This window comes from Brienomyrus brachyistius, chromosome 14, assembly GCF_023856365.1.
Source record: "Brienomyrus brachyistius isolate T26 chromosome 14, BBRACH_0.4, whole genome shotgun sequence".
NCBI classification, from domain to species: Eukaryota; Metazoa; Chordata; class Actinopteri; order Osteoglossiformes; family Mormyridae; genus Brienomyrus; species Brienomyrus brachyistius.
The window spans coordinates 17,601,138-17,615,233 of record NC_064546.1 but is presented as its reverse complement, the minus strand read 5'-3'; the positions used below and the strand labels follow the sequence as shown (position 1 = coordinate 17,615,233).

At 44.9% G+C, this 14,096-nt stretch overlaps 1 protein-coding gene across 1 annotated transcript; it reads left to right on the top strand.

Annotated features, from left to right (window-relative positions):
• Nucleotides 1-4,765: 4,765 nt before the first annotated feature.
• Nucleotides 4,766-11,474, top strand: LOC125707921 (myosin-6-like). The gene has a single exon (XM_048975358.1). It carries the CDS (start codon nt 4,845-4,847, stop codon nt 10,644-10,646), a length of 5,802 nt encoding a protein of 1,933 aa, XP_048831315.1. The 5' UTR covers nt 4,766-4,844; the 3' UTR covers nt 10,647-11,474.
• Nucleotides 11,475-14,096: the final 2,622 nt, after the last annotated feature.

The following is a 14,096-nucleotide window of genomic DNA, read 5'->3' as shown; positions in this document are numbered from 1 at the left end:
TGTTTAAAACCGGTCCAAGAGGAATATGAAGCTAAGCTGTGACTGATCAGTGACTATATGAGCTGTCGAGGTGAGACACATCTGCAGACCTGGATAGGTGTCTCAAATGAAGACAATATCCTGGCCAATTCACACAACCCATGCACCTTCAACTCCAAAACAGCAACTTGTTGTAAATCGCCCAAAAAATCCAAAACATATAGAAAATGTAATATGTGACCCATCACCACAAAATGTGTCTTATGGGTGCAGTTCTACCAGTGCGACTTAAGACTCATTTCGTGACGACGGGTCACATATGAACACAAGGTATAATGTGCAACGTGTACCAATGTTACTTTAACAGGACAATCCGAATCTAGAATCCCCCAAAGAACTAGTGCTGACATGACTGATATATATGAGGGTGACAGGCAAAAATCGAAGTCTCTCACCCACCTTGAAATAAACCCTAACCCACGAAAGCAAGCACTACTTATCACATCAGCCTCCAAAAAATAAAAAGGTTTCTCTTGTCTGTGTTCTTCCAGGATTTCCCTGCTGCGCTCCCCATGCAATGGCGAAGATGAGCCCGGCCATAAGGGCAGTGGCCGCAATTTCCACTGCATTAATCACTACACTGCTCTTGAGAGGCCTGGCCATTGTGCAAGAGAGCAGAGCGATCACACTTTGTGAGGAATACACACACTGCTGATCATTATTTGGAATTATTAGCTGTTGGTCTGACATGGCACTGGACACATATGAGAGCTACAGTGATGTCCTGTGCTGGAGTTTTCCCTCTGAAACGTCTCCTTCTTGTCAGTGTCGTGTCTTCTGATTGGACGCGCGGTCACAACAGCCTGGGTTCGGCTGCAGTTTCACACTCTGTCATCACAGGAAGCGAGAGCAGCTGGCAGGTTGTCATAGCATCGGTCACTCTCAGGCTCTTTTCAGGTCAAATCAAATTGTAATAACCTTCTCAAAAGATGCCTTTGCCAAAAAGTGAAATGGCAGGAGGACATCGTAAGTTTCAAGCAGACCAGTGAAGGAAGGTGATAGCAAAGACATATTACTGAGTTTTACGTGACACACAGCACCAGAGAGCCTTAAAGGGGATGAAAGTGACACACGGGACCAGGGAGCTGTTTGCCTTAAAGGGGATGAGAAATAGTTGCATTTGATGGTAAGAGCTGAGATGAGATTATGTAGATGTGGATGAGACACATTTAGCTAAGTGAGACATCTGGCTGACATACAGACAGCCCCTGCTGGCTGCTAGCACCTCTAGGGAGCTGAAGGGTTTGGGGGGCGGTCACTGGGAGCTCCAGGCCTTCGGAAGCAGAAGACAACTTGCTGGAAGTCATCCATCACCATGACATCCAGCTGCTCAGAAGATCACCCACCTCCTAGGTTTCTTTGCCTCTAGGTGGGTGGGGAGGGGGGAATCCTTAAAATTCTAGCTTCTCACTCTGCCTGTAATTATGAACCTTGGCATCCACATCATCACCGGTGGTTAATTAAGGGCTTGCATTTCCCATCACAATTTTGAGGGCCTAATTTCTGCTTTTGTCTTGACGGCCTTCAGACAACCAAGCATTAGAGCTACAAGTCAATATGCTGAGCCACTCCTTATCATCAGGCTGCGGCTTAGGCCAGTGAGCAGTTTGCTGAGAAAAGACTTATACAAATGTGCGACAAGCTTTTGTTTTTCAAGAATTTTTTCAAAGAAAAAGGTCATTTGAACTTTTAAAACATTATGCCTCAGATGATACCGTCTCCAATAAATATCACACCTGAATGACCTGATTCCCAGTTAACACAAATCTGTATTGTTTAAGTTATAGTAAGTTACTATAGTAATAGTAAGTTATTGTATAAGAAATCACCAATTTTAAGGAGACAAAAAGCTTCTGACCCACTGATCAAGATGGTGAAACTGCTTTGTTTGTGTAGCCCAGAGATTGGTTAAACAACACAGGCTTGATTTCACACCAAGTATAATGCGTTTATATAACTTGCTGAATTAGTATCGCACAGAGTTACAAATACCACAAACAACTTGAGGATTTAAAAGCTTAATAAACAGTGTGTGGATCCTATCCGCAGTACGGTGCCCACTTGGTTACCATAAATACAGTCCGCCGGAGTTCACGGTCCATCTGAGAGGAGACATGCTGTTCAGCTCGACTTTCAAAGACACTACGCAAAGGACGCTGTTAAACTTATCTCAAACCCCGGATAGCAATGAGGTGGCAGTCACGTTGCAGTTAAACCCAGACAAGTGCAAGTGATACATCACTGGCATAAGAGTCACTGTGTGATAACACCCATAATCACTTGAGTATATGTATGGTCCAGTAGGAGCCACCATGTCACCGGCATGCTTATGGAAGAGCACCGCAGTCGTTTTGAATCAGCAAATGACAGTCGAGTGGAGGCAGCCCGGTGTATTATGGGTAAGTTCGCAGAATATCCACAGAACACTGTCACTGCAATTCAATCGCATTCAAAAATTTGGGATGGATGACGTTGCTTATCCACATTATAGCAACTCTGAAAGACTCACGCAAACCCTCTGTGTTGTGAGTCACAAGCCAGCAGAACATGGGACACAAGTGGAACATTCTGTGCACAGTCTATAATGAATAAATCGTTTATGTGTTCTCAGTGCTTCTTATTGGTGATTTCTGTGTAATTGGAGAGCAATTTTTGCTCAAGGAAACATCTATAAATCTTATTCCGCATTCTGTGAAGAACACCCAGTTTTGAGATGCGCAGCCTTTGTCTTGATCGCCTCAAACTGTCAAATGCAAGCTAAGGATTTCATTGGTTAACTGCTCCTCAACAACTTTCTAAAATGTCAGCATCTCTTAGGAGGCTTTATACCCTAGGCAACAGAGACGCGTGAGTAAATTTAGATGTACATCCTCTAGCTCCATATGGAGAACTTTTTTATTATAAACATTTATTACAGCCAAACCTTAGACAAAATAAATGTACATCATTAGGTAGCAGGGATGATTTTTTTCAAGGCAATACATTATCTGGTCACATCAAGAGTGCCTTGACATTTTGCCTTTTGTCTAAGTTTATCACATTACACGGTGCAAATTTTACAAATTGGAGAGTTAATATAACAGCAAGTGCAGCAGGCTTGGTGTGGGTGGATCGATATGTCAGTCCGCATGTGAATCACAGCCTTGACTCAAAACAGGGACTAATAACAGGGGCAGATGCAGGGGTACACAGACGCAGACAGGAAATTCTACCCCTGAACTTGAGGGTAGACTCTTTTACAGACCTATGTACGCACACAGAAAATAAATTGAATGAACATATGATAAAAATTTAGAAATTCTTCACATACTGCTATTAAAATGTCTTCTAAGCAAACACCCATATCCAGAGTGATTTCAGAACGTGATAAAATACAGGTAAATGAATTTAAGGCAAAGAGAACTTAAGCTCTAGCATTAGTAAATTTAGGCAAGCCTACTGCTGGGCTGGAGCTGTCCGCTGAGGGAATTCTGAATGCTTACCATTCTGAATGCTGAAAATTCTGTCAAGCAAAATATTTGTATCAGTTTTACCAGAAAATCTAAAAAGTCCCAGACCACAGCTCACTTTAAAGCCCACGGCAAGAATTCCGAAACGATGAAAAAAAGAAGGAGATGGAGCAGTCCTCCTTTTACACCCACATGCAGAGCCAGCAGACGGGGCCCAACCGTTCAGCCATCAGCTCTGGCCTGATAGAAATTCCCCCCTGTTTTCTGGGATGTGCCAAGAGGCAGAGACAGCAGCCAGGAGAGTCTCCGCTCCATCTCCCCCTTGACAGCCTGGATCTGTCAGCCCTCTTCCTGCGCTTGCATGTGACAGCTGAATAAATTGGACAATTGGATAACAAGAGCGTTTCTTATTTCCACGAATACGTGGGCCTGGAACAGGACATGTGTAGGAAAACAAGAAGATTAAGAAGACGCGTGTTCCAGTGCACTTGAGAAGCAGACACCACAGACATGGCCAAGCATCTTGTATTGTCTGGAATCTCAGAATAGCAGGTGCATCTTAGGTCTCCTCCCTCACTGCCAGAGTATAATTCAAGGACGCATTAATATTTGAAGAGAGAAGCTGACCAGGGAGTACCCCGGTTGGCACACTGCAGCCTTCAGTCCTAATACTAAGGCTGTGTTGTTTCAAAACAAGGCCCTGAATTTAAAACTCCACCTCAAAGCTGTAATCTGTCTCCAAATGAGCTCTGATATATGGACAAGTGTTAGGATAAGCTGACAGCCTCCATTACCAGTGTCTTATTGAGTGCCAGCGTCAGGCCAATGTCCCTGACAGATACCTGATAAAGAGTCAGAATTTGGCAAACATTATTGTCACTTGTTAATTTAACCAAGTAGCATGACACAGTTCATTCCCTGCTGTAGGTGTTTTACTCACCTTTTAAAAATTGCTTTAAATTTACCACGTATCTTTCTTACATATGCATGAAGAGTATGCATATAGGCTAAAGAAATGGTTTCCCTAAGCTAGACAAGTAAGGAATGTTAACTGAAGTGTGTGTGTGTGCATGCATGAGTATGTTTGGCTTAGTGTACATTGATTAGACGTAGGGGCTGGATGTTAAAGTGGCCGGGCAGATATGGGAGAGGTGTCATGTATCCTTAAATGGGCACTAACAGGAACAGACATCTCAGCCTCAAAAGGAACATCACTTTCCATCAGTGCCTTAGTTGCTTCCTAATTTGGAGCTTGCTCTCCCTTTATAAAGTGCAGACCAGTGTACCGTTCCCACACATCAAGCTACTTTGCTTCTCGATTCAGTCTCCTGACTCTGTGCTCGCTGTGCTTTAACAATGGGTGACTCTATCATGGCTGAGTTTGGCAAAGCTGCTCCGTACCTGAGGAAATCCGACAAGGAGCGCCTGGAAGCCCAGACCAGGCTATTTGACATTAAGACCGAGTGTTTTGTGGTGGATGAAAAGGAGGAATACGTCAAGGGCCAGATCACCAGCAAGGAAGCCGGCAAGGTGACCGTGAAAAGAGAAGATGGGACGATCGTCACTGTGAAAGAGACAGATGTGCACCCTCAGAATCCGCCGAAGTTTGACAAAATCGAAGACATGGCTATGTTCACCTTCCTCCATGAGCCTGCCGTGCTGTTTAACCTCAAAGAGCGTTATGCAGCTTGGATGATCTATACCTACTCTGGGCTGTTCTGTGTTACTGTTAACCCCTATAAGTGGTTGCCGGTGTATGACCAGGAGGTTGTTAATGCTTACCGGGGGAAGAAGAGATCAGAGGCTCCCCCGCACATCTACTCCATTTCTGACAACGCCTATCAGTACATGCTGACAGATCGTGAGAATCAATCTATCCTTATCACTGGAGAATCCGGGGCAGGGAAGACTGTCAACACCAAAAGAGTCATCCAATATTTTGCCAGCATTGCTGCTGTAGGTGGTGGCAGCAAGAAAGATGCAAACAAAGGTACGCTGGAAGACCAGATAATCCAGGCTAATCCTGCTTTGGAGGCTTTCGGCAATGCTAAGACTTTGAGGAATGACAATTCCTCTCGGTTTGGTAAATTCATCCGCATTCATTTTGGAGTAAGTGGAAAACTGTCTTCTGCTGACATCGAGACGTATTTACTTGAGAAATCTCGTGTCACCTTCCAGCTCAAGGCTGAAAGAAACTACCACATTTTTTACCAAATTTTATCCAATAAAAAGCCAGAGCTGCTGGATATGCTGCTGATCACCAACAACCCTTATGATTATGCCTATGTCTCACAAGGAGAAGTAACTGTTGCTTCCATCGATGACGGAGAGGAACTGGTTGCTACTGATAATGCTTTTGATGTACTTGGTTTCACAAGTGAGGAGAAAGTTGGCGTCTACAAGCTGACCGGTGCAATCATGCATTATGGCAACATGAAGTTCAAGAATAAGCAACGTGAAGAACAGGCAGAGCCTGATGGAACAGAATCTGCTGACAAGTCAGCCTATCTGATGGGACTAAATTCAGCTGACTTATTGAAGGGTTTGTGCCACCCTAGGGTCAAGGTTGGCAATGAATATGTTACCAAGGGTCAAAGTGTGTCACAAGTCTACTACTCTATTGGTGCACTGTCTAAGTCAGTGTATGAGAAGATGTTCAACTGGATGGTGGTGAGAATCAACCAATCTCTTGAGACTAAGCAGCAGCGTCAGTACTTCATTGGTGTGCTGGACATTGCTGGATTTGAGATCTTTGACTTTAACAGCTTTGAGCAACTCTGCATCAACTTCACCAATGAAAAACTGCAACAATTTTTCAACCATCATATGTTTGTGCTTGAGCAAGAGGAGTACAAGAAAGAGGGTATTGACTGGGAATTCATTGATTTCGGCATGGACTTGCAGGCCTGCATTGAACTAATCGAAAAGCCCCTTGGGATCATGTCTATACTAGAGGAAGAATGTATGTTTCCAAAGGCCACAGATCAAACTTTCAAGTCTAAGCTCTATGACAATCATTTAGGAAAATCAAACATATTCCAAAAACCACGGACAGTGAAGGGTGGACCAGAGGCACACTTTGCCCTCGGCCATTATGCAGGAACTGTAGATTACAACATCACAGGCTGGCTGGTGAAGAACAAAGACCCGCTGAATGAAACTGTAGTAGGGCTTTACCAGAAGTCTTCCCTCAAACTCCTTAGTCATCTGTTCTCCAGCTATGCAGCAGCTGATGGGGCAGAGAAATCTAGCAAAGGGGCGAAGAAAAAGGGCTCATCTTTCCAAACTGTGTCAGCACTACACAGGGAAAATCTCAACAAACTGATGACGAATCTGAAGACCACTCACCCCCACTTTGTACGTTGTCTGATCCCTAATGAAAGGAAAACACCCGGGATTATGGAGAACTGCCTTGTTATGCACCAGCTGCGGTGTAACGGTGTGCTCGAGGGCATCAGAATCTGCAGAAAGGGTTTTCCCAACAGAGTCCTCTATGGAGACTTCAAACAGAGATACCGTATCCTGAACGCTTCCGCAATTCCCGAGGGCCAGTTTATCGACAGCAAGAAGGGTACGGAGAAACTCCTTGGATCCTTGGACATCGATCACACGCAGTATCGCTTTGGAAACACTAAGGTATTCTTTAAAGCTGGTTTGCTGGGTACACTGGAAGAAATGAGAGATGAACAGCTCGCTCGCATTATCACAAGGATCCAGGCTAACTCCCGTGGTTTGCTCATGAGGGAAGAGTTCAAAAAGCTTGTGGAACGCAGGGACGCACTGATGGTTATTCAGTGGAACCTTCGTTCCTTCCTTGGTGTAAAAAACTGGCCGTGGATGAAAATGTATTTCAAGATAAAGCCACTTCTGAAGAGTGCAGAGTCGGAGAAAGAGATGGCCAATATGAAAGAGGAGTTCAATAAACTGAAGGAGACCCTAGATAAATCTGATGGCAGGCGAAAAGAGCTGGAGGAAAAGATGGTCTCACTACTGCAGGAGAAAAATGATCTGCTTCTCCAACTGCAGTCTGAACAGGACACGCTTACTGATGCAGAGGAGCGCTGTGAGCAGCTGATCAAAAGCAAGATCCAGTTGGAAGCCAAAGTAAAGGAAATCACAGAACGAATGGAGGAGGAGGAGGAAATGAATGCAGAACTCACAGCCAAGAAACGCAAGCTGGAAGATGAGTGTGCAGAGTTAAAGAAGGACATTGATGATTTAGAACTAACACTGGCCAAGGTAGAAAAGGAGAAACATGCCATAGAAAATAAGGTAAAAAACCTAACTGAAGAGATGGCCTCTCAAGAGGAGAACATTATGAAGCTTACAAAAGAGAAGAAAGCTTTACAAGAGGCACACCAGCAAACACTGGATGACCTACAAAGCGAAGAGGACAAGGTCAACTCATTGACTAAGGCTAAAGTTAAGCTTGAGCAACAAGTGGATGATCTTGAAGGCTCCCTGGAACAAGAAAAAAAGGTCAGGATGGATTTGGAGCGTGCCAAGAGAAAGCTTGAGGGAGATCTTAAGTTGACTCAAGAAAATGTGATGGATTTGGAAAATGACAAACAACAACTAGAAGAAAAGCTCAAGAAAAAAGACTTTGAGATTAACAACCTGAACAGCAAGGTTGAGGATGAACAAATGGTTAGTATCCAGTTACAGAAGAAAATGAAAGAGAGTCAGGCACGCATTGAGGAGCTTGAAGAGGAGCTAGACGCCGAACGAGCAACACGTGCTAAAGTAGAGAAGCAGAGGTCTGACCTATCCCGAGAACTAGAAGATATCAGTGAACGTCTTGAAGAAGCTGGAGGTGCCACATCTGCTCAAGTGGAGCTCAACAAGAAGCGAGAGACAGAGTTTCAGAAGCTTCGCAGAGACTTAGAAGAGGCCACACTCCAGCATGAGACCACTACAGCTGCGCTGCGTAAGAAGCATGCTGATAGCATGGCTGAGCTGGGAGAGCAGATCGATAACCTCCAGCGTGTGAAGCAGAAACTGGAGAAAGAGAAAGGTGAGCTCAAGCTGGAACTCGACGACTTTGCCTCCAACATGGAGAATATAGTGAAGTCTAAATGTAACCTTGAAAAAATGTGTCGTACTCTGGAGGACCAAATGAATGAATACAAGGCTAAAACTGATGAAAACCAACGATCCATCAATGACTTAACTACTCAGAGGGCCAAACTGCTGACAGAAAATGGAGAGCTCAGTCGGCAGCTGGAGGAGAGAGAGTGTCTGATCTCCCAGCTTACGCGGGGGAAGAGTTCCTCCACGCAGCAGATGGAAGACTTACGCAGGCAGCTGGAGGAAGAGGTAAAAGCCAAAAATGCACTAGCTCATGCAGTGCAGTCAGCCCGCCATGACTGTGACCTGCTCAGGGAGCAATATGAAGAAGAGCAGGAGGCAAAGGCAGAGCTCCAAAGGGCTCTATCCAAAGCTAACAGTGAAGTATCCACATGGAGGGCTAAGTATGAAACCGATGGTATCCAGAGAACCGAGGAGCTAGAAGAAGCTAAGAAAAAACTGGCTCAAAGGCTGCAGGAGGCAGAGGAGGCTGTGGAAGCAGTGAATGCAAAGTGCTCCTCCCTTGAAAAGACCAAGCATCGCCTGCAAAATGAGATCGAGGACCTCATGCTGGACCTTGAGCGCTCTAATGCAGCATCTGCAGTTCTCGACAAGAAGCAGAGGTCCTTTGACAAGGTCATGGCAGAGTGGAAGCAGAAATACGAAGAATCTCAGTGTGAGCTGGAGGCATCTCAAAAAGAGGCCCGCACTCTTAGCACGGAACTTTTCAAACTAAAGAATGCGTATGAGGAAGCACTTGACCAGTTAGAAACAATTAAAAGAGAAAACAAGAACTTGCAGGAGGAGATCTCTGACCTGACTGATCAGCTTGGGGAGGGAGCGAAGAATGTTCACGAGCTGGAGAAGATCAGAAAGCAGATAGAACAGGAGAAGGCTGAGCTGCAGTCCGCTCTTGAGGAAGCAGAGGGCTCTCTGGAGCATGAAGAGAGTAAGATCCTTCGTGCCCAGCTAGAGTTCAACCAGGTAAAAGCAGAAATTGAACGTAAGCTCTCTGAAAAGGATGAGGAGATGGAACAAGCTAAAAGAAACTATCAGCGCATGGTGGAGTCCTTGCAGACATCCCTTGAATCTGAAACGAGAAGTCGAAACGAGATCCTGAGAATCAAAAAGAAGATGGAGGGAGATCTCAATGAAATGGAGATACAACTGAGCCAGGCTAACAGACAAGCTGCAGAAGCCCAAAAGCAGCTCAAATGTGTCCAAGCGTACCTGAAAGACTCCCAGCTACAGCTGGATGATTCTGTACGAGGTAACGAGGAGCTAAAAGAGAATGTTGCCATTTTGGAGCGTAGAAACAACCTCATACAAGCAGAGATAGAGGAGCTGCGCGCTGTAGTGGAACAGACAGAAAGGGGGCGAAAGTTAGCTGAGCAGGAGCTTACAGAGGCCACAGAGAGAATGCAACTCCTTCACTCTCAGAACACCAGTCTGATCAACCAGAAAAAGAAGATGGAGGGGGACCTCATGCAGCTGCAGACTGAGGTGGAGGAAGCGGTGCAGGAGAGCCGCAATGCAGAAGAGAAGGCCAAGAAGGCCATCACAGATGCTGCCATGATGGCAGAGGAGCTTAAGAAAGAGCAGGATACCAGTGCTCACCTGGAGCGCATGAAGAAAAATATGGAGCAGACCATTAAGGACCTGCAGCACCGTCTGGATGAGGCAGAGCAGATCGCTATGAAAGGAGGGAAGAAGCAAGTCCAGAAACTGGAAGCCCGGCTACGGGAACTGGAGAGTGAGCTGGAAGGAGAGCAGAAGCGTGGGATAGAGTCCATGAAGGGAGTACGCAAGTACGAGAGGCGCATCAAGGAGCTGACCTATCAGACAGAAGAGGACCGCAAGAACATGGCACGGCTCCAGGACCTGGTGGACAAGCTGCAGCTTAAGGTCAAAGCCTACAAGCGATCCACTGAAGAGGCAGAGGAGCTGGCCAACGCCAACCTGGCCAAGTTTCGCAAGCTACAGCATGAGCTGGAGGAAGCAGAGGAGAGGGCAGACATTGCCGAGTCTCAGGTGAATAAGCTTCGTGCCAAAACCAGAGAAACACCTGGCAAGAAATCACTCGATGACTGATGGGCTTTTAGCAGCTAAGCTATTCTTGAGTTTGCATGCGTGCCCAATTCTGTCACATTATGCCAGTATTTTACAGAAATTCTTGAATTTAAATTTAAACGTATTCAGCTATTCACTAACAAAACTAAAAAATAAATATCCTTATTATTAGGTATTCAGCAGTTTATACAGCATCCAACACTTCCCTGCTCTAAAATACAAAATAATTTGAAACTTTCTATTTTACCTGTTTTCACACAAGTAACTGACAATTACTTGATGAGGCATCCCTCTGCTGTTTCAATATCCAATATCTCTTGGCACGCTATTTCACATGCAGGCCTTCCCTGACAACAATTGCTGTAGCATCTGCCCAATCCTTGGAGGGTAAGCTAAATTGTTTTCAGGAAACTGAGGATAAGTGATGCAACTGGAAATTGATACATCAGGGACTGGAATAATGGAACTGAAGCACTAGTTACATTTTGATAAAAGGCAGCTGATTAAATGTACATGCAGCACATTGCACTGGAAGGGCAGATGCTCAGAATATTATTCTTTGGTTTTCCACACTCGTCACAGCAAATATGAAAATTCTCTGTGCAAATTTAGAAAAGATAAGATATAGTATTAGGGGTTTCTTTGCAGTCTCCTGCCTTAGAGAATCACAGTTATAATGTATGTTTACCCATGAAATAAAAGTGAAACTTTACAGGAAGTGAAAACATAAAACACACAGAGCAAGCTGAGGTTTGAGTTGCATGAAGAATGCGTGACATTCAGGGTTGGAAAATGTTGGGTTTTTAAATCACAAATATGGTAAAATAATAAAACACTGTCAAAAAATAAGACTGACTGCTTATGGGTCTTCTGTGCGTGGAAAAATAACTTCCTTAAATAATATATTCATTGTAATCTCTCAGAATTATTTATTGGAACCAGGGAGCAGAATTAAAGATTTAATTTGTGCCTTCATTCTCCTTTACTCCTCCTGTCATTCTCCTCCCACAGTTCCACTTTTATGTAGCCCTAAATTGGTCTTGCTGGAATAGCAACCACGTTCACCGGTGATGCACGATGTGACCTAAACAAGCCGCTTTGGCCTGCTGTGACAAATGAGAGTAACGCTGTGCTCATGCTCAAATAAAATCCGGGCGAGTGCTTGAGCTCAAAGGGTGAAACTGTCGATACGCAGCGCAGGAAACACTAACATCAGGCTTGAAGGAAAAACAGAAGAGCCTTGGTCATTGAACACTGAGAAAAATAACCTCACACCTGCGATCATAATATTAAGGGGTTGGCAGTTGTTTTTCCACAACCAAAACATCAGGCACTTCTAGCACTGTCACAAACTGACCTTGAGTTTACACAGTGCCATAAGAACAGGGAACAGCCAATGAGACATTAGCACATGCATAGCAAACAAAGAAATGAAAAGCTCCATAACGACCGAAGACCAGGTAAAAGAAAGAAACTCTAAAGAAAAGAACTGTAAACACACCGAATGAAAAGCAATAAATCGTAGTGTAATGTATTACACTCATCATGTGATCTTCCTGAAAGCAGTCATTTTCACCAGTGTTTTCACCCCACTCGCAGTATCTGCTTGGTTGTCTTTTGTGACATCATTCCTGAATTGTCCTTTTCGAGATGGACAAGGAAAAGTGAGGAGTTCTAAAAACCTTGCTTTCACTCTGTGTGTTAGTCCATTGGTTTTTCAACCTTTCGGACTGGTTTTAAAAATAACCGAGTTCGGCCGTTGCGGGGAAATTACTAGGCAACGCTATTTCCAGATGGCACCGGGAGGTGGGGGAGAGAAAGGCTTTCATTGGCTGGGCAGCCTTGACGAGAAGCACTCAAGCGGACAGAGCTGCCTCACAAACACGGACGCGTTAAAATTCAAGAGGCCGTGGAGAAGGAGCCTCGAGGGCTGGGGGGGCGGGAACGCAGAGCTCAGTTCCTCTGCCACCGTCTGACTCTCTGCATCTGTGGGAGGTTTGGGGAGGACAGAATCAGTAACTAACATCCCCACCATGTCCTCTTTGACTCTAGACTCCATGACCAGGCATGAGTCTGACTGGCGATGGTGCAACTTAGAACTGCTGGAACGATAAGCCAGACGAACTCACACTCAAGATTCGCACCGTGAAGCTCTTCATTTATCAAACTTTGCATCTCTTTCGCATAGTCAGTTCTTCAATCAATTGGTCTTCTGACCAACCCCAGACTAAAATGAAAGCCCCTTTGTCTTAACAGTGTGAAGTTTAAAGCTAGATGAGCGATGAATCTCAGATAGCCAGAAGCTTCATCTGAAACACTGATTTTTATCATAGCAACGCTATAGCCAATGAGCATCCTTCATCAACACAATGAATAGTCAAACAGCAATTGTGGGGGGGGGGGGGGGGCAATAAAAAGGACCTAGGCTGATGGTTTGGTTTGTCTCGTATTTCAAAGACAGCTCAGAGGCATTCATGGGCACCTGTGGTCCCCAGGTTCAGCTGGGTCACTTGAGAAACACGGATGAAATGCGGGCAGTTAAAAGTCACCTTGGAATGATGGGAACGTGATTGTGGGTAAGTTTTGGCAAGTGCTGGTGTAGATCTTCCATGATGTTGGATGCACTCCTGAACAGCACTGCCCTGATGGAGCCAGCAAATGACTCAGCAGTGATACAATTCACGGAGTCCGGCACCGAGAGCAAACATCAACAGCAGAGCAACCAGAGAGTGGCAAGGCTCCAGCCATTTGGCAGAAAGCTAATAATGATGATGATGACAATTATATTAGTAACATCCACCCCCCTGAAATTTTTTTGCTACCGATCAGGCATATAGCCAGGTAGTGAAATTACGAGTTTGCACACCCCCTGAAATTTGTTCCAGCCCCCTGGTCAGCAAAATCTACAGGGGAGACCCCCCTAGTTAATGAAATCTACCAAGGGGATGCCAGCGCCCCCCCCCCACCTCAGCAAAATCTATTTTGTGACTACAGGCCTGATTGACAGCAATAAATCCCTAGCTGTGCGATAATTCCTGCCCCATCACCTTTATCTGCGTCAAGAGAGAAAACAACCCTGCTGACTGGTTTCTCTCAACCGCTTCTAAACTCCGCCTGTTTCTTTAAACGTGGGTGGAGAATTCATGATGGCCCTGCGCTACATTTACCAGAGCAAGTCAGCGGGCGAGCTCTAAAGGACTTACATAAGACATGAGATACGTGGGCAGGTGGCACCAGGATGGATATGTTATGAAAGGACACCTTCAAAGTCAGGGCACCCTAATGCACCCACAAAATATGTGGCTTATTTAATATCAGTGCTGGTGATCTTAAGATGTTTACAAATGTGTTACCAACAATAAGTACTAACGTATGCAGCAAACATAACTTCTTCATCATTCTCAGAATATGCCAACCTGCCAGCATGTCTCTCTACCCATCTGTCTTACCTTTCATGTGATATTAAATCTT